At 49.0% G+C, this 26,236-nt stretch overlaps 1 protein-coding gene across 1 annotated transcript; it reads right to left on the reverse strand.

The window, feature by feature from the left end:
- Positions 1–15,277: 15,277 nt before the first annotated feature.
- ctnnb1 (catenin (cadherin-associated protein), beta 1) lies at positions 15,278–25,316 on the reverse strand. The gene is made up of 16 exons (XM_038977471.1): positions 25,149–25,316; positions 21,443–21,493; positions 21,096–21,320; positions 20,656–20,909; positions 20,288–20,526; positions 19,612–19,813; positions 19,330–19,474; positions 19,059–19,162; positions 18,318–18,656; positions 17,994–18,152; positions 17,757–17,876; positions 17,488–17,638; positions 17,122–17,243; positions 16,716–16,776; positions 16,165–16,389; positions 15,278–16,001 (listed from the first exon to the last, which is right to left on the reverse strand). Exons 2-15 carry the CDS (start codon positions 21,453–21,455, stop codon positions 16,181–16,183), a joined length of 2,343 nt encoding a protein of 780 aa, XP_038833399.1. The 5' UTR covers positions 21,456–21,493; positions 25,149–25,316; the 3' UTR covers positions 15,278–16,001; positions 16,165–16,180.
- Between the last annotated feature and the right edge of the window lie 920 nt (positions 25,317–26,236).

The raw sequence follows: 26,236 nt of genomic DNA on the forward strand, positions 1-26,236 counted from the left end.
GACATATCCATCCCCAGTACTGTAGACTGGAGCTCCTGCGCCTGACATATCATCCCCATTACTGTAGACTGGAGCTGCGCTGCTTGCCTGTAGCCTGACATATCATCCAGTACTGTAGACTGGAGCTGGGCCTGCTCCTGTAGCCTGACATATCCATCCCCAGTACTGTAGACTGGAGCTGGGCCTGCTGCCTGTAGCCTGACATATCTATCCCCAGTACTGTAGACTGGAGCTGTGCCTGCAGCCTGACATATCACCCATCCCCAGTACTGTAGACTGGAGCTGAACCTGCTGCCTGTAGCCTGACTATCTCATTCCCAGTACTGTAGACTGGAGCTGGCTGCCTGTAGCCTGACATATCATCCCGTACTGTAGACTGGAGCTGGGCCTGCTGCCTGTAGTGACTATCTATCCCCAGTACTGTAGACTGGAGCTGGGCCTGCTGCCTGTAGCCTGACATATCCATCCAGTACTGTAGACTGGAGTGGGCCGCTGCCTGTAGCCTGACATATCCATCCCAGTACTGTAGACTGGAGCTGGGCTGCTGCCTGTAGCTGACATATCTATCCCAGTACTGTAGACTGGAGCTGGGCCTTGCTGCCTGTAGCCGACATACCATCCCCAGTACTGTAGACTGGAGCTGGGCCTGCTGCCTGTAGCCTGACATATCATCCCCAGTACTGTAGACTGGAGTCTGGCCTGCAGCCTGACCATATCATCCCCAGTCCTGTAGTGTGTACCTGACATATCCATCCCCAGTACTGTAGACTGGAGCTGAACTGCTGCCTGTAGCCTGACATATCCATCCCCAGTACTGTAGACTGGAGCTGGGCCCCTGTAGCCTGACATATCTATCCCCAGTACTGTCGACTGGAGCTGGGCCTGCTGCCTGTAACCTGACATATCCATCCCCAGTACTGTAGACTGGAGCTGAACCTGCTGCCTGTAGCCTGACATATCCATCCCCAGTACTGTAGACTGGAGCTGGGCCTGCTGCCTGTAGCCTGACATATCCATCCCCAGTACTGTAGACTGGAGCTGGGCCTGCTGCCTGTAGCCTGACATATCTATCCCCAGTACTGTAGACTGGAGCTGGGCCTGCTGCCTGTAGCCTGACATATCTATCCCCAGTACTGTAGACTGGAGATGGGCCTGCTGCCTGTAGCCTGACATATCCATCCCCAGTACTGTAGACTGGAGCTGGGCCTGCTGCCTGTAGCCTGACATATCAGTCCCCAGTACTGTAGACTGGAGTTGGGCCTGCAGCCTGACATATCCATCCCCAGTACTGTAGACTGTAGTCTGACATATCCATCCCCAGTACTGTAGACTGGAGCTGAACCTGCTGCCTGTAGCCTGACATATCCATCCCCAGTACTGTAGACTGGAGCTGGGCCTGTAGCCTGACATATCTATCCCCAGTACTGTCGACTGGAGCTGGGCCTGCTGCCTGTAACCTGACATATCCATCCCCAGTACTGTAGACTGGAGCTGAACCTGCTGCCTGTAGCCTGACATATCCATCCCCAGTACTGTAGACTGGAGCTGGGCCTGCTACCTGTAGCCTGACATATCCATCCCCTGTACTGTAGACTGGAGCTGGGCCTGCAGCCTGACATATCCATCCCCAGTACTGTAGACTGTAGCCTGACATATCCATCCCCAGTACTGTAGACTGGAGCTGAACCTGCTGCCTGTAGCCTGACGTATCCATCCCCAGTACTGTAGACTGGAGCTGGGCCTGTAGCCTGACATATCAATCCCCGGTACTGTAGACTGGAGCTGGGCCTGCTGCCTGTAGCCTGATATATCCATCCCCAGTACTGTAGACTGGAGCTGGGCCTGCTGCCTGTAGCCTGACATATTCATCCCCAGTACTGTAGACTGGAGCTGGGCCTGCTGCCTGTAGCCTGACATATCTATCCCCAGTACTGTAGACTGGAGCTGGGCCTGCTGCCTGTAGCCTGACATATCTATCCCCAGTACTGTAGACTGGAGCTGGGCCTGCTGCCTGTAGCCTGACATATCCATCCCCAGTACTGTAGACTGGAGCTGGGCCTGCTGCCTGTAGCCTGACATATCTATCCCCAGTACTGTAGACTGGAGCTGGGCCTGCTGCCTGTAGCCTGACATATCCATCCCCAGTACTGTAGACTGGAGCTGGGCCTGCTGCCTGTAGCCTGACATATCTATCCCCAGTACTGTAGACTGGAGCTGGGTCTGCTGCCTGTAGCCTGACATATCTATCCCCAGTACTGTAGACTGGAGCTGGGCCTGCTGCCTGTAGCCTGACATATCCATCCCCAGTACTGTAGACTGGAGCTGGGCCTGCTGCCTGTAGCCTGACATATCTATCCCCAGTACTGTAGACTGGAGCTGTGCCTGCTGCCTGTAGCCTGACATATCCATCCCCAGTACTGTAGACTGTAGCCTGACATATCCATCCCCAGTACTGTAGACTGGAGCTGGGCCTGCAGCCTGTAGCCTGACATATCTATCCCCAGTACTGTAGACTGGAGCTGAACCTGCTGCCTGTAGCCTGACGTATCCATCCCCAGTACTGTAGACTGGAGCTGGGCCTGTAGCCTGACATATCAATCCCCGGTACTGTAGACTGGAGCTGGGCCTGCTGCCTGTAGCCTGACATATCCATCCCCAGTACTGTAGACTGGAGCTGGGCCTGCTGCCTGTAGCCTGACATATCCATCCCCAGTACTGTAGACTGGAGCTGGGCCTGCTGCCTGTAGCCTGACATATCTATCCCCAGTACTGTAGACTGGAGCTGGGCCTGCTGCCTGTAGCCTGACATATCTATCCCCAGTACTGTAGACTGGAGATGGGCCTGCTGCCTGTAGCCTGACATATCCATCCCCAGTACTGTAGACTGGAGCTGGGCCTGCTGCCTGTAGCCTGACATATCAGTCCCCAGTACTGTAGACTGGAGTTGGGCCTGCAGCCTGACATATCCATCCCCAGTACTGTAGACTGTAGTCTGACATATCCATCCCCAGTACTGTAGACTGGAGCTGAACCTGCTGCCTGTAGCCTGACATATCCATCCCCAGTACTGTAGACTGGAGCTGAACCTGCTGCCTGTAGCCTGACATATCCATCCCCAGTACTGTAGACTGGAGCTGGGCCTGTAGCCTGACATATCTATCCCCAGTACTGTCGACTGGAGCTGGGCCTGCTGCCTGTAACCTGACATATCCATCCCCAGTACTGTAGACTGGAGCTGAACCTGCTGCCTGTAGCCTGACATATCCATCCCCAGTACTGTAGACTGGAGCTGGGCCTGCTACCTGTAGCCTGACATATCCATCCCCTGTACTGTAGACTGGAGCTGGGCCTGCTACCTGTAGCCTGACATATCAGTCCCCAGTACTGTAGACTGGAGCTGGGCCTGCTGCCGGTAGCCTGACATATCAGTCCCCAGTACTGTAGACTGGAGCTGGGCGTGCAGCCTGACATATCCATCCCCAGTACTGTAGACTGTAGCCTGACATATCCATCCCCAGTACTGTAGACTGGAGCTGAACCTGCTGCCTGTAGCCTGACGTATCCATCCCCAGTACTGTAGACTGGAGCTGGGCCTGTAGCCTGACATATCAATCCCCGGTACTGTAGACTGGAGCTGGGCCTGCTGCCTGTAGCCTGATATATCCATCCCCAGTACTGTAGACTGGAGCTGGGCCTGCTGCCTGTAGCCTGACATATCCATCCCCAGTACTGTAGACTGGAGCTGGGCCTGCTGCCTGTAGCCTGACATATCCATCCCCAGTACTGTAGACTGGAGCTGGGTCTGCTGCCTGTATCCTGACATATCTATCCCCAGTACTGTAGACTGGAGCTGGGCCTGCTGCCTGTAGCCTGACATATCCATCCCCAGTACTGTAGACTGGAGCTGGGCTTGCTGCCTGTAGCCTGACATATCTATCCCCAGTACTGTAGACTGGAGCTGTGCCTGCTGCCTGTAGCCTGACATATCCATCCCCAGTACTGTAGACTGGAGCTGGGCCTGCTGCCTGTAGCCTGACATATCTATCCCCAGTACTGTAGACTGGAGCTGGGCCTGCTGCCTGTAGCCTGACATATCCATCCCCAGTACTGTAGACTGGAGCTGGGCCTGCTGCCTGTAGCCTGACATATCTATCCCCAGTACTGTAGACTGGAGCTGTGCCTGCTGCCTGTAGCCTGACATATCCATCCCCAGTACTGTAGACTGTAGCCTGACATATCCATCCCCAGTACTGTAGACTGGAGCTGGGCCTGCAGCCTGTAGCCTGACATATCCATCCCCAGTACTGTAGACTCTAGCCTGACATATCTATCCCCAGTACTGTAGACTGGAGCTGAACCTGCTGCCTGTAGCCTGACATATCCATCCCCAGTACTGTAGACTGTAGCCTGACATATCCATCCCCAGTACTGTAGACTGGAGCTGGGCCTGCAGCCTCTAGCCTGACATATCCATCCCCAGTACTGTAGACTCTAGCCTGACATATCTATCCCCAGTACTGTAGACTGGAGCTGAACCTGCTGTCTGTAGCCTGTAGCCTGACATATCCATCTCCAGTACTGTAGACTGGAGCTGGGCCTGCTACCTGTAGCCTGACATATCAGTCCCCAGTACTGTAGACTGGAGCTGGGCCTGCTGCCTGTAGCCTGACATATCAGTCCCCAGTACTGTAGACTGGAGCTGGGCCTGCAGCCTGACATATCCATCCCCAGTACTGTAGACTGGAGCTGAACCTGCTGCCTGTAGCCTGACGTATCCATCCCCAGTACTGTAGACTGGAGCTGGGCCTGTAGCCTGACATATCAATCCCCGGTACTGTAGACTGGAGCTGGGCCTGCTGCCTGTAGTCTGACATATCCATCCCCAGTACTGTAGACTGGAGCTGGGCCTGCTGCCTGTAGCCTGACATATCCATCCCCAGTACTGTAGACTGGAGCTGGGCCTGCTGCCTGTAGCCTGACATATCTATCCCCAGTACTGTAGACTGGAGCTGGGCCTGCTGCCTGTAGCCTGGCATATCTATCCCCAGTACTGTAGACTGGAGATGGGCCTGCTGCCTGTAGCCTGACATATCCATCCCCAGTACTGTAGACTGGAGCTGGGCCTGCTGCCTGTAGCCTGACATATCAGTCCCCAGTACTGTAGACTGGAGTTGGGCCTGCAGCCTGACATATCCATCCCCAGTACTGTAGACTGTAGTCTGACATATCCATCCCCAGTACTGTAGACTGGAGCTGAACCTGCTGCCTGTAGCCTGACATATCCATCCCCAGTACTGTAGACTGGAGCTGGGCCTGTAGCCTGACATATCTATCCCCAGTACTGTCGACTGGAGCTGGGCCTGCTGCCTGTAACCTGACATATCCATCCCCAGTACTGTAGACTGGAGCTGAACCTGCTGCCTGTAGCCTGACATATCCATCCCCAGTACTGTAGACTGGAGCTGGGCCTGCTGCCTGTAGCCTGACATATCCATCCCCAGTACTGTAGACTGGAGCTGGGCCTGCTGCCTGTAGCCTGACATATCTATCCCCAGTACTGTAGACTGGAGCTGGGCCTGCTGCCTGTAGCCTGACATATCTATCCCCAGTACTGTAGACTGGAGATGGGCCTGCTGCCTGTAGCCTGACATATCCATCCCCAGTACTGTAGACTGGAGCTGGGCCTGCTGCCTGTAGCCTGACATATCAGTCCCCAGTACTGTAGACTGGAGTTGGGCCTGCAGCCTGACATATCCATCCCCAGTACTGTAGACTGTAGTCTGACATATCCATCCCCAGTACTGTAGACTGGAGCTGAACCTGCTGCCTGTAGCCTGACATATCCATCCCCAGTACTGTAGACTGGAGCTGGGCCTGTAGCCTGACATATCTATCCCCAGTACTGTCGACTGGAGCTGGGCCTGCTGCCTGTAACCTGACATATCCATCCCCAGTACTGTAGACTGGAGCTGAACCTGCTGCCTGTAGCCTGACATATCCATCCCCAGTACTGTAGACTGGAGCTGGGCCTGCTACCTGTAGCCTGACATATCCATCCCCTGTACTGTAGACTGGAGCTGGGCCTGCAGCCTGACATATCCATCCCCAGTACTGTAGACTGTAGCCTGACATATCCATCCCCAGTACTGTAGACTGGAGCTGAACCTGCTGCCTGTAGCCTGACGTATCCATCCCCAGTACTGTAGACTGGAGCTGGGCCTGTAGCCTGACATATCAATCCCCGGTACTGTAGACTGGAGCTGGGCCTGCTGCCTGTAGCCTGATATATCCATCCCCAGTACTGTAGACTGGAGCTGGGCCTGCTGCCTGTAGCCTGACATATCCATCCCCAGTACTGTAGACTGGAGCTGGGCCTGCTGCCTGTAGCCTGACATATCTATCCCCAGTACTGTAGACTGGAGCTGGGCCTGCTGCCTGTAGCCTGACATATCCATCCCCAGTACTGTAGACTGGAGCTGGGCCTGCTGCCTGTAGCCTGACATATCTATCCCCAGTACTGTAGACTGGAGCTGGGCCTGCTGCCTGTAGCCTGACATATCCATCCCCAGTACTGTAGACTGGAGCTGGGCCTGCTGCCTGTAGCCTGACATATCTATCCCCAGTACTGTAGACTGGAGCTGGGTCTGCTGCCTGTAGCCTGACATATCTATCCCCAGTACTGTAGACTGGAGCTGGGCCTGCTGCCTGTAGCCTGACATATCCATCCCCAGTACTGTAGACTGGAGCTGGGCCTGCTGCCTGTAGCCTGACATATCTATCCCCAGTACTGTAGACTGGAGCTGTGCCTGCTGCCTGTAGCCTGACATATCCATCCCCAGTACTGTAGACTGTAGCCTGACATATCCATCCCCAGTACTGTAGACTGGAGCTGGGCCTGCAGCCTGTAGCCTGACATATCCATCCCCAGTACTGTAGACTCTAGCCTGACATATCTATCCCCAGTACTGTAGACTGGAGCTGAACCTGCTGCCTGTAGCCTGACATATCCATCCCCAGTACTGTAGACTGTAGCCTGACATATCCATCCCCAGTACTGTAGACTGGAGCTGGGCCTGCTGCCTGTATCCTGACATATCTATCCCCAGTACTGTAGACTGGAGCTGGGCCTGCTGCCTGTAGCCTGACATATCCATCCCCAGTACTGTAGACTGGAGCTGGGCCTGCTGCCTGTAGCCTGACATATCTATCCCCAGTACTGTAGACTGGAGCTGGGCCTGCTGCCTGTAGCCTGACATATCCATCCCCAGTACTGTAGACTGGAGCTGGGCCTGCTGCCTGTAGCCTGACATATCTATCCCCAGTACTGTAGACTGGAGCTGGGCCTGCTGCCTGTAGCCTGACATATCCATCCCCAGTACTGTAGACTGGAGCTGGGCCTGCTGCCTGTAGCCTGACATATCTATCCCCAGTACTGTAGACTGGAGCTGTGCCTGCTGCCTGTAGGCTGACATATCCATCCCCAGTACTGTAGACTGTAGCCTGACATATCCATCCCCAGTACTGTAGACTGGAGCTGGGCCTGCAGCCTGTAGCCTGACATATCCATCCCCAGTACTGTAGACTCTAGCCTGACATATCTATCCCCAGTACTGTAGACTGGAGCTGAACCTGCTGCCTGTAGCCTGACATATCCATCCCCAGTACTGTAGACTGGAGCTGAACCTGCTGTCTGTAGCCTGTAGCCTGACATATCCATCTCCAGTACTGTAGACTGGAGCTGGGCCTGCTGCCTGTATCCTGACATATCTATCCCCAGTACTGTAGACTGGAGCTGGGCCTGCTGCCTGTAGCCTGACATATCCATCCCCAGTACTGTAGACTGGAGCTGGGCCTGCTGCCTGTAGCCTGACATATCTATCCCCAGTACTGTAGACTGGAGCTGGGCCTGCTGCCTGTAGCCTGACATATCCATCCCCAGTACTGTAGACTGGAGCTGGGCCTGCTGCCTGTAGCCTGACATATCTATCCCCAGTACTGTAGACTGGAGCTGGGCCTGCTGCCTGTAGCCTGACATATCCATCCCCAGTACTGTAGACTGGAGCTTGGCCTGCTGCCTGTAGCCTGACATATCTATCCCCAGTACTGTAGACTGGAGCTGTGCCTGCTGCCTGTAGGCTGACATATCCATCCCCAGTACTGTAGACTGTAGCCTGACATATCCATCCCCAGTACTGTAGACTGGAGCTGGGCCTGCAGCCTGTAGCCTGACATATCCATCCCCAGTACTGTAGACTCTAGCCTGACATATCTATCCCCAGTACTGTAGACTGGAGCTGAACCTGCTGCCTGTAGCCTGACATATCCATCCCCAGTACTGTAGACTGGAGCTGAACCTGCTGTCTGTAGCCTGTAGCCTGACATATCCATCTCCAGTACTGTAGACTGGAGCTGGGCCTGCTACCTGTAGCCTGACATATCAGTCCCCAGTACTGTAGACTGGAGCTGGGCCTGCAGCCTGACATATCCATCCCCAGTACTGTAGACTGTAGCCTGACATATCCATCCCCAGTACTGTAGACTGGAGCTGAACCTGCTGCCTGTAGCCTGACGTATCCATCCCCAGTACTGTAGACTGGAGCTGGGCCTGTAGCCTGACATATCTATCCCCAGTACTGTCGACTGGAGCTGGGCCTGCTGCCTGTAACCTGACATATCCATCCCCAGTACTGTAGACTGGAGCTGAACCTGCTGCCTGTAGCCTGACATATCCATCCCCAGTACTGTAGACTGGAGCTGGGCCTGCTACCTGTAGCCTGACATATCCATCCCCTGTACTGTAGACTGGAGCTGGGCCTGCTACCTGTAGCCTGACATATCAGTCCCCAGTACTGTAGACTGGAGCTGGGCCTGCTGCCTGTAGCCTGACATATCAGTCCCCAGTACTGTAGACTGGAGCTGGGCCTGCAGCCTGACATATCCATCCCCAGTACTGTAGACTGTAGCCTGACATATCCATCCCCAGTACTGTAGACTGGAGCTGAACCTGCTGCCTGTAGCCTGACGTATCCATCCCCAGTACTGTAGACTGGAGCTGGGCCTGTAGCCTGACATATCAATCCCCGGTACTGTAGACTGGAGCTGGGCCTGCTGCCTGTAGCCTGATATATCCATCCCCAGTACTGTAGACTGGAGCTGGGCCTGCTGCCTGTAGCCTGACATATCCATCCCCAGTACTGTAGACTGGAGCTGGGCCTGCTGCCTGTAGCCTGACATATCTATCCCCAGTACTGTAGACTGGAGCTGGGCCTGCTGCCTGTAGCCTGACATATCTATCCCCAGTACTGTAGACTGGAGCTGGGCCTGCTGCCTGTAGCCTGACATATCCATCCCCAGTACTGTAGACTGGAGCTGGGCCTGCTGCCTGTAGCCTGACATATCTATCCCCAGTACTGTAGACTGGAGCTGGGCCTGCTGCCTGTAGCCTGACATATCCATCCCCAGTACTGTAGACTGGAGCTGGGCCTGCTGCCTGTAGCCTGACATATCTATCCCCAGTACTGTAGACTGGAGCTGGGCCTGCTGCCTGTAGCCTGACATATCCATCCCCAGTACTGTAGACTGGAGCTGGGTCTGCTGCCTGTAGCCTGACATATCTATTCCCAGTACTGTAGACTGGAGCTGGGTCTGCTGCCTGTAGCCTGACATATCTATCCCCAGTACTGTAGACTGGAGCTGGGCCTGCTGCCTGTAGCCTGACATATCCATCCCCAGTACTGTAGACTGGAGCTGGGTCTGCTGCCTGTATCCTGACATATCTATCCCCAGTACTGTAGACTGGAGCTGGGCCTGCTGCCTGTAGCCTGACATATCCATCCCCAGTACTGTAGACTGGAGCTGGGCCTGCTGCCTGTAGCCTGACATATCTATCCCCAGTACTGTAGACTGGAGCTGGGCCTGCTGCCTGTAGCCTGACATATCTATCCCCAGTACTGTAGACTGGAGCTGGGCCTGCTGCCTGTAGCCTGACATATCCATCCCCAGTACTGTAGACTGGAGCTGGGTCTGCTGCCTGTAGCCTGACTGGACTTCACTTGTTGGTAAACAGCCTCATGAATGCCAGGGGATGCTTCTCAAATGGCACCCTATTCCCTTTATAGTGCACTACCTCTGGTAACAAGTACTGCGCTGTATAGGGAATAGGGTGCCATTTGGGACAGAGCCAGACAGTTCATGAAATGTCATCAGGTCTTTAGCTGCAGCAAATCTCTTTCAACAAAATACTTTCCATTTGACCGGCCACATGAAGACACACCACAACTATCCAGCCCTGTTTGTGTGTTTTACAACGTAGGGGAATCAAATACCTTTTGATCTTTTCAATCAAAGTGAAGACGTGTGGGTTGCCACTACCCTGCCACTACCCTGCACCCGAACTCCCTCTGAGTCCTCATAATGATAGATGGGTTGCGTCTAGCCAATTAGAGAAGTGGGAAGTAGGAAGTGAGTGCGTAGTGCAGTTCACGTCCTGTATTCTGAATAAATTAAGTCAGGGCTTTATTTTGCTCATTTGGGCAAAACCTGGTCATTACTGTCTCAGCCATGGTCACAGACAGTCCTCTGGGTCTGTAGTCTGACGGAGGCTGAATAGCAGCACTAGTTATTAGCATGCCTAACAAATGTTTTATCCCCTAGCCCACTCTGCCCTTGCCTTCTCAATTCATTTAATCTGAAAACGTCTTCAATATTCATTTGACGACTTGGAACACTAATTGAATTGAGGTTACAAAAGGGCCTCAGAAAAGAAGGAAACTTCCAGTAATTGGATGTTCCAGGCGTGTTTGAGTTCTGACTCATTTGCCTCCGTCTCTCTCTCTCTCTCTGTCTCTCTGTAGTGGCTGTGTGTGTCAGACACTGTGATCTAAGCTGAGGTAGGTGGGACCATGGTAGAGAGCAGCAGAGCCTGACCTGTCCCTCTCCCTTTGCTGCAGCTCAACACACTGATCAACACACTGATCTCAACAGTCAGTCAGGGACCACAGAGAGAGACAGGCCACGCTCCTCAGACCATCTGAGGTCATACGTGTGTTCATCAAACTGAATTCATACCATGAACACACAAGGTACATGTGTGTGAGTGCTGGTGTGACCGAGCTGGGTTCTAACCCGGGTCTCCTGCCTCTGGGAACTAACACAAGGTTACTCGTCATGCGAGACCTGCTCCTGGAAGCCAATCTGCTAAATTCCACACAGATTGAAGAGCAGCACCACAGAGGATCTCACTTTAATCTTACGGGGGAAATAAAGCAAAACATCGTCTGCTCGTCTTGTCCACATGACTTTTAAAAGTAGATCCCCTCAGACTGTATCTGTCAATGGGTTCTACTAATAGCTTCACAACCATGTTAATTCACTCTGTAATTACAAGGACTAGGATTTACCATCCCATGTTAGCTTTGATGTACCAGACTGAGTTTGCATATGAAACATTCTGAAGAATCCACTTGTTTGTGGAGATGGGGGAGTGAGGGGAGGAGGAGTGAACGGGAAGGAGGGTTGTTGTTGTTTTGCTCTAACGTTTGTCTCTCTCTGAGCTGGCAAAAGGCCCGACTTAGGGGAGGCTGTGGTCCAAAGCTGCTTAACACAGATATACAATACATCAGATGTATGCAGTTTGGCCAGTTTATCTGATAACCTGTTAGTATGGAGTCAGGATTCAGGACAGCAGAGCCACCCACCACATAACTCTCTCTCTCTTCTGTTCTCTCTCTCTCTCCCATGTTGTCTCTCTCCCATGTTCTCTCCTCTCTCCTCTTTATCTCCATCTCACTGATGGCTCTCCCTGTCTCTCACACACACACACACACACACACACACACACACACATACAGCAGTGTAAACATACTCAGGCTCAGATGAGGACCATATTTATGGTCAGGTGTTTAAAAGCAGTCCCAGCTGTGACGGTCTGCTATTTTAATCCTCCATCTCTCCAATTTGTCTGCTGCACGGCACGCAACAGACTTTCCCACGTTTGTGTAGCGCTGACAACTGTAGCCAAGCAGAGTTCTTCAGTGACTCGCTTAGTCTGACACTGTTTAATAGCACACAAAGGAAAGCTACGCTGCTTTCTCATTCAACATTGTTACCCATGTAGGCAGGGTCTTTCAGTAAAAGGGGGGTGTGTTGTCTACTAGCCACCTACTGGTGATAACACAGTTCTCTTGGATAGTGTTCTCAGTGTGGATACTAAGAATAGGACCAGGGAAGAAGAGGGAACCTGGAAATGCTAGCCTATTTCTACTTGTATTATGACATCTGTAAAAAAAGAAGCACAGTATTGTTGAGGAGAATAGCGTGGGGTTGTAGACAGCTGGGGTATTAAGCAATATTACAGCGGATAGAATTATAGGACGAGAGAGGAGCTCAGAGAATTAGGGAAAGTCTCTCCTCTGAGGTACATAACCCTGTTGCCTGGCAACGGGCGGTACTTTGCTGGCAGAGTGGAAGGAGCCGGCGATGTCACAGGAGATTACAATGAAAATGTATTTGCAGCTTCATAAACCCAGCGGAGTAATTACCCCCGCTAGTTGGTTTAGTCGTCCAGATCCATTAAACACGGACGCCTTGTCATCACCTTTCCATCCCACTAAAAGAGCAGCTTACACACAAGGCCACGAGAACCGCTGACAACTCAATGACTCACCTTCTAGGCAGCACCTCTCTGGGTTGAGATGGTCTGAGAGAGAGGGTATTATCAAGAAGGACCAGAGCATTGCCCTGAACTGAAGTAGCGTTGATACAGAACTTTTCTCACCCAGAGGATTGGAAAGCCAGCTTTGGGGTCAGGTTGCATCCATTGCAGCTAAGACCGCCCTCAAGCAAAGTTTGCGTCAGATTCTAATTTGTGCTCTGCCTTAATCCCAAACCTACCTTCCCTCTTTGACCATGCTGTGTTTGAAGCTGTGAAGCGATGGAGCCTTGCATCCCAGTCTCCCAGACTGCATCACTCACCTCACCCGGTGGCCCAGTTCAGGTTGACAGGAGAGACTAGAGACCCTGGATCCCTTGGTTGGAGAAGCTCCGTAGCTCCAGGCTCCATTGTCAGAGAGATGATACTGAGATCCCCCTGGCCCTGGCTCCATAACCCCTATACTGGGTTTTACTCCCCCTCAGCCCCCTCTCCCTCAGTCAGCCCCCTTTGTTCTGCATGCCTGGGCTCAGGCTCTATACACTAAGCTGGAGATCACAGGCAGAAACACTCCTTTCCTGTCAAGTGGGAACCAGTCCTTGGCTGCCTTGTCTCCCCACCTCGTCCTGTTTCTGAGCTGGACTAAGGAGATGTTATCACATGCAAAGGACTGGTGTTGTAATAAAGCACCTGCTCCAGATAGAAGTCACTAAAGGGGCAGCAGAAAGGGAGAGAGGCCTCCCTGCTGCTGTTGATTTTCCAATGTGAAGTCTACTCTAACTCCTGTGAACCAGACCTGGGTTCAAATAGGATTTGTTTTCTTTCAAATACTTTAGCTGAGCTTGATTGAGTAGAATAATAGAATAGTCCCAAAAGTTTTCAGAACCCTGCCCATCTGGCTCTCCAGGCATGCTCAAACAAACACTGAACTATTTGGAAAATAAATTGTATTTGAAACCAGGTTTGCTGCGGTCCTGCGGTGTGGGAGGCCTTTAAATGCTTGTGGAGCAGTGAGCGGAAGGCTGGAGCCTCTAATGTAACAGTAGGCAGGGGAGGGAACACACAACACCTGTTTTCCATTAGCACACAGACATTTCTCCTTTATCTGCCTCCATTTTGTGTGTGCTCCAATGTAGGCTAACTTTTAAAGCGCCAGTGAGTGAATGTCTGTTCGTTCAGTAGTAACTATGCCTGGCTACATCCTATAGAAATATAACCCCAAGGCTATATGAGTGTTGAAACCTGATCCATTGTTTTTGTAGTGTGTACTTGGTCATTCTGTCTTTTTCCCAGATCCCAGCTACTACAGACAGTTTGTGGTACAGCTCGGCTGAGGGTCAAGAGCTGGTCCATGTTCTTCAGAGACTGAGTCATTCTGCCAGGTGTGTATTCAGACTCTCTCCAGTCTCCACTCTGATCTCTCTCTAGAACTCCAGCTTTGTCCTCGGGGCTCTGCTTTGATCCATTCATGTGGGAGGCCATAGCAGGGTTGTGCGATGAAAGATTCCTTGAGCCTGTTGCGTCTCGAACTGGGGATAGTGGCCCATTGTTGGGCTGCTAGAGGCCTCCCTCTCTGAAATGGAAAAACAATCCCTTTGAAGTTGCCTAGCCAGGCTTATGAAGCAGAGCTTTGGACAATATTGGGTTTTGGGGCAAAGTGGCGGTGAAATTCCAAACCTCTCTCCATGTGTGACTGCTGGACTACGTCACCACCTCACTCACCATGGCAACCAAGGGGAATTTATTTTGAGATCCTTAAAAGGGCAATCAGCTGTTGCTACATACATCTTATGCCTCATGAGCTTTGTCCTACCCCATCAGAACACCAAATAAACACTAGCCTCATTGTTATAGTTTTGATGTCAATCCTTGCAGCCATAGCTCTGAACTTGAGTTATTACATTTCTCCTGCCTCATCCGTAAGCTTTTTACTGAACCGGTGGGGGCGGCTTCATCGTTTCTACTGCTGATTGCAACTAACAGAACACTGTAGTGCGAGAGGACTGGAGGTGCATAGCTTGTCGGACTCTATTGGGCAAGTCAGTCATAATCTAAGATTTTGAATTAGTCAACTACTATAAGTAGCCAAATTAAAACGTGGCCCTTTGAAGATGGGAGAAATGACAGCTTTATCATGGAGACTAATGAGAGCAGTGTTTGAAATTGAATATAGGCTACAAAAAGTATGTCTATTTATCAAAGCCTAGTTCTTCACAATGGAGTGCTCTGCTGATGGAGTTTAACTGTCTCCATGTAATGGTTGTTAGGGAGAAGAGATCTTCATCACATCTGTCCATTGTCCTCATCTCTTCCCAGGTCCCATGCTGATGTTGCTGTGGTTTCACTGGCAGCGGAGATCCTGACAGGGATTGGATTCTAGAATGTTGATTCATCAGCAACAAGGGATTGGCTTCTAGAAGGACCATAATTCACAGTGATCAGCAACAGTGTCGCCATTATGGTGCCTTGCTCTATAATAAAACTGGCATCATTGTGCTTTTGCTTTCCATTCTAATATCACTTTACAATTCTTTAGATTTTTTTTAAAGGATGTCGTGTACAAACAAAGGACACATTTGCCCCAACGACCTGAAAACTAGTCAGTTCCATAAACCACCAAGACAGAGCTGAAATTAAAGTCCATTTTTATTGTTTAGCCATGTCATGACCATGTCTCCAATAAGCACAGCAGGCTACAATAAGAGATTATTTTCACCTCCTTGGACAGCTATCAACTAAAAGACATTTAAAAAAAGAAAGCGCTGCCCTCCCCACAGACCCTTTGGAACAGTTGTGACACTACAAACAGTGCACACTTAAAGCAAGAAAATATTTGGACCATTTCCAATTCTTGGTTTTATACAAAAGCTACACAATGTTACACTTGATCAGAATACAATTCAACTGATTATTAGTGTTCTACACCATATCATTTTAATTGGAGCATTACCACTATAACTTAACACTACGAGAGAGACTTAAAATGGATACAAATTACTGCAGAAAAGACAGGTGAGTATAATAACAAGCTATATCAGTACCATTACAGACTGAAGAATCATACAAAATAAAATGTAAAAAAATACAGACCAGGGTTTTAAATTCCATCTTTAGATCCACTCTTCAGCGTCATTTTCTTTGAGTAACCCACTCCAGGAATTCCTTTAACGCAGTTTTAACTCCCACAAAAGACCAGAACAAAGTTTTACTTCCACTCCACGTGTTCCCATAGGAAACTCAGCTTTCAGTAGTGTGTCAGGCACTTTCTGAGATACTAGCCCACTTTCAAAAACCTCCCAGCAACTTCTCCAGCCAAATCACAATGCAGGTTCATTCAGATCAGACGATACACCTGGAGAGGAGAGGCACCGGCATTACTATGGGACCACACAGCATGAAGAGAAGCTAGAAGAGCAGAGTTAGAAACTTCAGCCACAGTAGTAGAAGTCCAAGCATGCACCAGCCTGTCACCGCCAAACACAGCCGTGGTGCCTGGTCTTAACACAGCTCCTTACCTAAAAAGTAGTCTATTTACAGGTCAGTATCAAACCAAGCCAACTGATTGCTGTCGCCTGGGGGCAGCCCATCGATCAGGTCTTGGGCGTGGCCCAGGTCGGGCAGCCCGTCGACTGGGTATTCAGGGCCGGGGTGGTGGGCACCCATGTCATGGTCCATCATGGAGTCCATACCCATGGAGTCCTGCCCATATCCCCCAGAGTGGAAGGAGCGATAGCTAGGGTCTGCCAATGGAAGTGATGAGCACACACACACACTTGTTAGAGCTTATTAACACAAGCACCACACAGTAGTAGGATCAAAACAACCAATCATAATCCTCAGCCAATCACAGTACCAATCCAGACAAAGCCACTACAAATCCAAACTACTTGGTCTGCAAGCTAAAGTGGACTGCTGTGCTGCTGACCAGTTGCAAGCTTTAGCTAGCTAGCACACTAGGGCCGGGGGAGTTAGTGTCAGGGGATTGCTGCTGGAGGAGCCGGGCTGTTATGTGAGCAGCAGTTTGAGAGCTGCACACCAGGACAAGGCACCATGAGACAGTGCTTACCTTCCTGCCGGTAGCCCAGGGCATCTCCCTGAGCTCCGATGTCCAGGCCCAGATCTCCTGTCTAGAGAGAGAAGGACCAGAGAACACAACATCAGGAACGAGGGTCACGACAGTAATCACTAACAGCCCTGAGGTGTTCTGCCCAGAAGTTCTGTCATGGGCCATGAACACAAGACACTTCCTTAGTAAATACAGGGCTCCTGGCTCCAGATCCAAGCACATCTAATACTTTAAAGTTCTTTTAAAGTATGACACTTCACGTAATTTGGCATGGCTCCCCAGCGTCTCCCAGGCTGCTTCCCAATTGGCACCCTATTCCCTTTATAGTGCACGACTTTTGACCAGGGCCCATAGGCCGTGTGCCATTTGAGATGCAGCAGACAGAAGTGACTAAACAGCAGCGCACCTCGTTCCAGGTCATAGGCTCCGTCCTGAACAGGGAGCTGGTGAGCTCCACAGACAGACGCTTCTTATAGTCCTGGGGCTTGTCTTCAGACATACGGAACAGAACTGCAGCAGCATAGGTGGCTGAGGAGAGAACAAACAGGGTTGAGTTGGCTCACTTAACCATCCATAGAAAGTAATGCACCAACGGCTAGCTAGACAGATCCTTCTGGACAGAGGCCTAAACCATAGATGTTCTAGAATTCAAGACTGACAGACCTGCATAGCTCTAGAATGTCAGCCATTTTCATTTATTTGTGGGCTAAACAATCATAAGAGTTCTGAGGCGCCAACAGAGATGGTTGTGGACTGAGGCCTGTTAACTCACCCACGCCCTCGTTTCTGGAGTGAAGCAGCTCTGTGAGGGGGGCGGTGGCGCCCTCAGCCTCGATGGCCTCCGCTGCCTCCTTGTCCTGGGCCAACTCACACAGAACTCCTGCAGCCACACGCTGAATGTTCTCAATGGGAGAATACAACAGCTGCAGCAACAAGAGAGGAAGAATTTTTAAAAAAGGTCTGTAGTTCAAATTGGAAAGAAAAAGATCCAAATTCTGTAGTTGTGGGGAGCAGTAAATTTAAGTTGCTTAGAGGCCTTACCTGGACAAAGAGTGGAATGGTGTTGAGTCCTCTGATGACGATTCTGTTGTGGACGTCTCTAGCCAGGATGTGCAGAGCGCCAGTACAGCCCTCCACGATCTCCTCCATACGAACTCCCTCCTGTGGTGCAGGACAACTGTTAGTTCAGAGACTACAGAGAGCATTGAGGAAACCTCTGTGCTTATTGGGAGACAGATGCACCGTGTGGTGCATGTTACGCTTGTGTGTGTGTCTTACCACAAACTGCTGCTGGGTGCCTCCCATGGAGGTGCGTCTCTGGGTGTCCTGGTGGGCTCTGACCAGCAGCTGCACCAGTCTGGGGATGGCCCCCTGCTCACGCAGAGGGGCATGGTTGGCTGGACACAGGGCCAGGTTACGGATTAGGCCCACAGTGGCCTGGAGGGAAGAGATCACATTTAAACCATTTAATTGAAATAAACAAGTACTCATTTCCAAGTCAGGGAACTCAGTCTACAGATGAAAAGGTTCTGCTACTAACTTACACCGATGTGGAAACAAATGTTGATTGGCCACATCCCATTTTCATAAAACAAACATTACCTTGATGAGGGGCCAGTGGGAGGGGGGATGCAGCAGCTTGACCACCACAGGCAGGCCGTAGTGAAGCCGCACAGCATTCTGGGCCATCTCAGCATCCTGGTGGCGGCTGGTGAGGTGGCGCAGGGCGCAGATGGCCGGCTCAGTGATGTCCTCGCGGTCTCCTGCACGCAGCACAGTACGGACCAGCGCCTCAATCCCCCCAACCTGACACACCATCATCTTGTTCTTGTAGTTGTTGCAGGTGAGGTTGGACAGGATGCCGGCAGCACACGTCACCACGTTGATGTCATCAGAGCCCAGGAGCTGGACCAGGGTCCCCAGCAGACCTTCCATACCCTCCTGTTAGAGGAAAGGAATACACCGGCATGTCTCATCCAGACCAACACAGCTAACCACCAAACAGCCTTACACTGGTCGCTTCTTCTCAGAGAGATGCTTACACTAATTCCTCTTCTTCAGGTGGGTTTAACGCTTTACTTAATGAGCCTTTAGTAAGTCAGCTGAACTTTAAGGGTACGATGAGCTGGGCTGTAGATGAAGTGGGCTCTGACTAGCCACAGCTCCAACACAGAAAGGCAGGAAGGACTACTTTTACCTGCATCACATCTACTTCAGCTAAGGTCGTCTTCTCCATGGAAAAAGGCAGGGAGACAGAAAGAGAGCTCTTATGTAGGAAGAATTCAGGAAGGAAAGGTGTAGGAAAGAGGAACAGAGGTGTGCTAGTGGGGGACGGCTCCTCACCTGTTTGGTGGCAGCGTCTGACAGGTTCCTGAGGGTCCACAGGCAGTTCTGGACTAGTCTCTGACTGGGGTCTGTGAGGTGAAGCCCAAGAGCCTGCATACCACCTGGAGAAACACACAGCCTTTAGCCCAGCTCACTGTGAGTATCAGTGGAGAGCCAACTGAACTAAAGTGGGCAAGATAAGAACCCACTTTGCGATATGCATTTTATGTTTTTTTTTAACGGAGCCAGAATCAATAAAAAAGGTCCATAAATAGAAGGTAGTACGTACCAGCCTCTACAATGGCAGGCTTGTTGCTGGAGCAGACAGAGAGCACTTTGAGAACTCTACTTGTAGTCCACAACAGCTTTTCATATGTGTAGGTCCTCATGATGTTGACCAGGGCCTGGGGCCCACCGCTGGCCAGGATGATGAGCTGGGAGGGGGTAGCATCAAAGATGTTTAAAATACACCAAGATCCATCACAATCAATGTCCGAATTAAGGGACAGAACAAAGATGTCTAAAACCAAGAGATCAGTAAATGAAACTGATTTTAATTTAAGTTCCTTACCTTGCTTTCTTGGTTGCCATAGGCAAGAATCTGAAGGCAATCTGTTGTGATGGCGAGGAATTTGACATTTGTCTTGTTGAGCAAGGCCACCATTTTCTGCAGGCCCCCGGCCAGGCGCACAGCCATCTTGGCACCCTCCTGGTGGAGCAGCAGGTTGTGTAGGGTGGTGATGGCGTAGAACAGCACCGAGTCCACTGGGGACCTGAGGAGACAGTTTTAGGTTGGAAGGTACCAAAGGCTAACTGAACACACAGGAAGGTAACTGTAGTGACACCAAACTACATGCCAGAGAAACTAGCTAAAGAAAATCAGGGCTGTTTGAGGGGGGAACAGTTAGAGCAGCATTTCCCCCCCAACTCAGTCCTGGGGACCCCAAGAGGGTGCACATTTTGGTTTTTGCCTTAACACGACAGCTGATAAAATAATCAAAGCTTGATGAGTTGGTTATCTGCCTCAGCTGTGTAGCGCTAGAGCAACAAAAAAGTGGTCAGTTTGGGAAATACTGAGTTAGAGCAAGACGTTGCACATAATCTCTAATCTTGACCACATAATGAACAGTTAGTGAGATGCAGGGGGACTTGTAGATCAGTGATTCTGTGCAGTCCATCTTAAAACAACTTCCGTAGAAACGCTCAAGAGACCGGTCAGGTTACAGTCCAAGGGCTGACCAACATACCCAAGCATTTTGACAAGGGCAGGGATGCCCCCGGACTTGAAGATGGCCAGCAGACCCTCTCTGTGGTGGGACAGGTTGTGCAGGGTGCCAGCGGTGCAGCGGGCTGTCTCCACATCGTTGGTGTTCTGCATGGTGCGCACGATTGCCGACACCATCTGGGGGGAGCGCATGATGGCGTGGCGGCTAGCCTCCTTCTTGGACAGTTGGTGCACCATCACTGCAGCCTTGTTCACCACCACCTGGAGAAATTAAGACAGGAGAAGAGGTCAGGACAGAACTCTATACAACACTACAACCTAACACCATTAAGTCAGGTGCATTTCTTAGTTGGGGACCAAAGCGGGCCAGTTGGGGTTAGCTATACGCACCTGGTCCTCGTCGTTGAGTAGTTTGGTCAGCTCAGGGATGGCGCGCGTGGCCAGCTCGGCGTCATCCTGGTAGTTGATGAGGTTCACCACGGCATGCTTCAGCATCTGAGAGGGCTCAGCCAGCCGCTGCACGTTGGTGGGGTGGGCCCCATCAAACTGGGTGGAGGGGAGCTGCATGCCCTCATCCAGGGTCTCTGGAAACATAGCAGCACGCACCCTCTGGGCTCTGGTCATGGCATACTGCCCGTCAATGTCTGGAGAGAGAGGTTAGGTCAGAGCCACTTCTCTAAGATGGTGGCCAGATGCCTCTAAAGAGGAGCCAAAGCTGAGGTTTGTCAGTAGAATGAAGTATTAACTACTATCCATTGACTTCATACCATGTGACATGTTCAAAATCCCAGTCAAGCATCCCCATGGTATTGTAGTGTAATTATTTTTACCTGACACTTGGTCTTGTGTGAAGGACTGAGAGAAGCCCTGCTCCCACTCGTACAGCACCTGGTTATCCACATCCTCCTCTTCTGGGTTGCCCTTTCCACTCAGGGAGGGGGCGGTGGTGGTAGCCCCTGAGTGGATACCAGAGTCCAAGTACGACTGCTGCTGCCAGTGGCTCACTGCAGCCTTCCGGTCAGGCTCCATGGCCATGTCCAGCTCCATCAGATCAGCTAGACATTAGAAAACAACCAGCGTTAGGTTACTTGGAGGCAGTTCAACCAGAGAGGAACACCGTTGAATTAAAAATCAGTGGTAGCAATGTTTAAGTTATTCTAAAAAGCTGAATACTTACACTGGGAAGCCATGTTACTTTCAAAAACCACAGCCTGCACAGCTTCCAGATCTGAAAGTAACAGAACAGCAAAGTTCATTCATATAGTCGTTTCCACCTCAGCTCATGCCAAAACAAATAGCACAAAGCAACCTTTTCATTGGACCAGCTAAATTCCAGCAGAGGGAATAAACAGAATCAGGGCTGCATTACCTAGACATCAAATGAACTGCTAACTTAATGGCTAAATGTATGAAGCACTAACTTGCCAGCTAAACTAATGGAGGCCAAATAAAAACAGTGAGGAATGGGGGGTGGGACTTCAAAGACAACAAAAAAAATGGCAGACTGTCTTCATTTGAGGATGTGCTACCAATCTGTTAAGTACAGTCCCTTGGAGTAATAAACAAGAATTCCAAAGAGTTCTTTTAGACCCTATATTCTGGGTTTTAGAAGAGCAAACCAAGCGTTATTTATACACCACATTTCAGACAACTCCAAATAAAAGCTGAAATATTTACTTCAAACATACATTATTATTATTATTTTTTTTTTTAATAGGACAAACTGAACTATAAAGCACTGTGAGGAAATATGGAGCTATCAAAATCCTTTAGCTTCACAAGTGACAGTGATGTAAAAACAAAACTATGAACCCCTCAACCAATGAATATAACATGATCCCTCAGACAGATCCAATGCAAAACACTAGGGCCGTGAGGATACCAGTATCACCATACAAGTATCGTGGCAAGGAAACTAAATATGAAGCGGATTTAATATTTAGGAAAAAAGACATAATGTTGGAAACAAATATGCCATCCAAAGTCACATGTATTTTCCAAGCTATAGCACACAATATTTTACATACTTTTAAGGACCAAAACTTGTGCTGTGTTTGACGTGAACATTTTTATTTTGCAACACTGGTATCCTCCCAGCCCAACAAAACACCTTGCTACAGCATTAGCAGGACACAAGGCAGAGATATCACAACTGTGTTTTAGTTTATACAAGAAAGTGTAATGAATTCCACTCAAATTATAGTTATTTCTACCCCAAAAAAAACAGGATCACCCAGTATCACCAGACCCTCTGGTGGGCAAGTTAAAACCCACACGCAGAGCAGTACGGAGTCAGATGGCAAGACAGACAGTTAGCGTTGCTCACTACCCTAATTTGGGTCATTATCAGAACCCAGCAGCAGACAATGAGTCAGTTTAATAAACTGCAGCAAACCAATCAATATCCAAAACCATCCCTGGCAATTCAATCTGATTGCTTCAATTTAAACTGTAAAGCAGTATGAATCACAGAGTAGGAGGCTGTACTTTTCAAAGGGGCTATGGTGGGATACTTGTCCTCATACCCATGTTTAAGTCACTCACAGTTTCTATGGAGATTATTCAGCACATCTGCTTGCAATGCATGCACTAAATGGCTAGTAGTCAAAACAGACATGTGTGGTGGAGGGAGTCTGACTGAAAACACTACTATATTGCCCTGGGCTAAAGACACCGGGACCTAATAGGCTCTGTTTCAAGGGACATGGACTCCTAGAGCACCAGAAGAGCGACAGTTCGAGGAACATAGGCAACATTTGCAAATTCATCTATCTAGGATACAACTAAGCCTACCGACATAATGGTAAACATATGGAAAGCAATTGAGAAATTCAGAGGAGATCATAAGCAAAACAAATGAACATTTCCAAGCTGTATAATCTTGAGTTCCCTAACCATATCTGTTTAAAAAGACAACCGCCAAGTTAAATAGAGGTTAAACGTAGCAACATATGAACATGGCTGTCAGAGAAACCACCAGAGAAAGCTTGGTAGCTGCTGTATTGTGAGCCGAATTTGAGACCACAATCTCTCCCCCTCAGAGCAATGTGCATGGTCAGCAGTCACAAATACTAATTCCTGGTCCACAGTTCGGCCTACTGTGCATACTACCATGGCCAAATTCTCTTAGAGCCTTTAGCCATTCAATTGCAGTTAAGATTGTAACTAACCACCCATCAATAAAGATGATTAATGAAAATACATGACAATGTCAAACAAGAACATCTGTCTTAGCAAACAAGTCTTGTTTACTGTATTAGGCTACTACTCGTCATTGACTAATAAAATCCAAGCAAATTGACTGGAACTCTTGCAACGAATTTAACCGTTTCTGGATTTGACTTTAGACTTGGTTTCTTATTAACTGCGCTAGACATGTAACCAATCATGAATCATGCCCTTGCTTTCAGCAACTTTTACAGCATCCGTCTACTGTAAAAGTTGAAGAAAAGTACGGCATCGAATTCTAAAACCCCAATTTCATTCTCAGAAACAATGAATTCACAGAAGTATGTGCCATACCTTGCTCAAGACCGAAGTTTCGATAACTTAGTGTGAATTAGCAAGCCACCAACCCTCCAGGAAAGTATGCAAATGTTAGTGGGTAGATGAATCACGGCAATATCCGTGGCAACGTCATTGTATTGTCAATATGTTGTAGCGTAACAAACAATAAGATACACGTTACAATGTCCAAGGCAAAGACATCATGCACGTTTCTTCCAAACATCAAGTCACCTCCACCGTGAATATATTATTTGCAGGCGAGAGATGATCCCGATTAAAAACAACGTTGGGTTCTTTTTGGGGTATTTCCGGAGTAACGTACGTTCCGCTGTGTCTCACTAGAAATTAGTGGCAAGGGCAGAAAAATCTTCCACCATCGAGCTAGCTCCCCACCCCCACATACAACCAAGTCCACTTCAGTCTGCCCGAATTTCCGATGAGCAACAACGACTCAAATTTCAGTCAAGCTCCTCCTCAACATCCTCTCAAATCACAACGGCTAAGGAATTTGTCGGTCTTTGTTTAAATTGACGAAGAGTAAAACAGTTTTACCCAGTTCCTAAAACAAAACTTGATTTATTGACAGCAATATCACGTTTGATGAAATTAAGCAATATTTGTTGACTTTGATAATGTTAGCTAACAAATCCACTTAGTTACAATGGGCATCTTACATTTAAATTACGTTACTTTATTTACAATAAAATCAGTTGATGAATTTAGAGTTACTGTTGGACGTGGGATAGTGTTTGCGCTACTGCCATCCATTTCGACGTAGCTAGTGACACTAGCAAAAATGGAACCTTTAACTATTATCTAGCTAGCCAGCCAACGTTAGCTGCTTGATTGAAAAATGTTCTCTCCCTCAGTCTTAAGCTTGCTAACGTTCCTTAAAATGTCTCCCAGTTCAAGCCAATTGAACAATTGAAAAGCAACAGGGAAAAACGTTCCAGGCAGCTGTATCAATAGTTGCTAACTAGACAGTTGTTTCTCACGACCACTAACATGAGTCAGAGCGACGGAATGTTGACCTAGCTAACTAGCAAATCACCTCGTTTACGGCAGCTAGCAAACGCTAGCTAGTGGGGAGTGTCCGGGCCATGGCGCAGCCTGCTACCACCATGGCTAGCTGGCTAAAGAGGAATTCAATTCGTTTCTGATAAAACTGTATTTGTGAATTCCAATCAATTCTGTACGACTCCAGTTGTCGTGATCACGATGCGCTGATATTCAGATTGCTTGCCACCGCCTTTGGACTGCGGAAAACATTTGCCTACAAACTAGCTAACTTAGCTAGCTACCAACCAAATACAACGCAATACATTCGATGTCAAATCCAAATAAAAAAAATATAAAAAATGAACGAAGATGCCTACCCTTGTCAAAAGCCACAAATCGGTCTCCTCGCGTTTAGGTGGATAAAACCAACGCCTCGTGGGAAGAAAAAATAATAAAAAATACGTTAAAATTACAATCACCAGCGATTCCTTCGACTACCCCCTCAGCAGTCAAGGAACAACTTGGCTACTGCTGTTGAATCATTGGGTTTAAGATGGCGTCGCACTGTAATAGACCGAATTACAATTATGTGGCAACTCTATCCTTCCGCATGTAGGAATAAAATAGAGACCATATCATAGTCTTTATCAAATTATCAAAGTGAAGTCCGTTATATATATATATGTATATTAGAAACTATCTTAAAACAACTTCATACAACTATAATGTATTGTATTTCATAAAAGGAAAGAACAAATCCTGATCATAAAATCGGCGTATGAATCCAGATGGTATGAAGTTCCGGTAGTGTACCTTTCCATAAATTAGGATGAAGACCAGGAATGCATCTATGGATTGGACTGCACATTTCTTCAATGGACATAACATAATTTTCAAAAAATTGCAGTACTTCTGTACGGAATCTTAAAACGGACAGCTTATTGTTTCAACTGAATTTACTAAAGAGACATTCACAATGGTATACTGAAACGTTCTCAAAGGCATTTAGTTCTACTGCATATCTGAAAATAGCTTATCTCTAGCCTAGGCACTGCTCAGAATATACTAAGGGTATTTGGAATGTAGTGTGTGTAGGAACTGTTTATTTTTTTCAAAACGATTCACCTTATTCCATATAATGTTGTGACAGTCATGACTCAAGATACATGATGGTTTTATGATCACCTTGATTTCCTTTCTATATTTTCCACAACATTGTGTCATGTTTATCTAGTACTGAATACTTTATCAGACAAATCAAATTGTATTGATCACATACACATGGTTAGCAAATCATGCGAGTGTAGCGAAATGCTTGTGCTTCTAGTTCCGACAGTGCAGTAATATCTAACAACTACCTAATACACACAAATCTAAAGGGGTGAATGACAATGTGTACATATAAATATATGGGTGAGCGGTGGCTGAGTGGTATAGTCAAGGTGCTATAGATGGTATAAAATAC

Source organism: Salvelinus namaycush, chromosome 37 (genome assembly GCF_016432855.1).
Source record: "Salvelinus namaycush isolate Seneca chromosome 37, SaNama_1.0, whole genome shotgun sequence".
Taxonomy (NCBI): domain Eukaryota; kingdom Metazoa; phylum Chordata; class Actinopteri; order Salmoniformes; family Salmonidae; genus Salvelinus; species Salvelinus namaycush.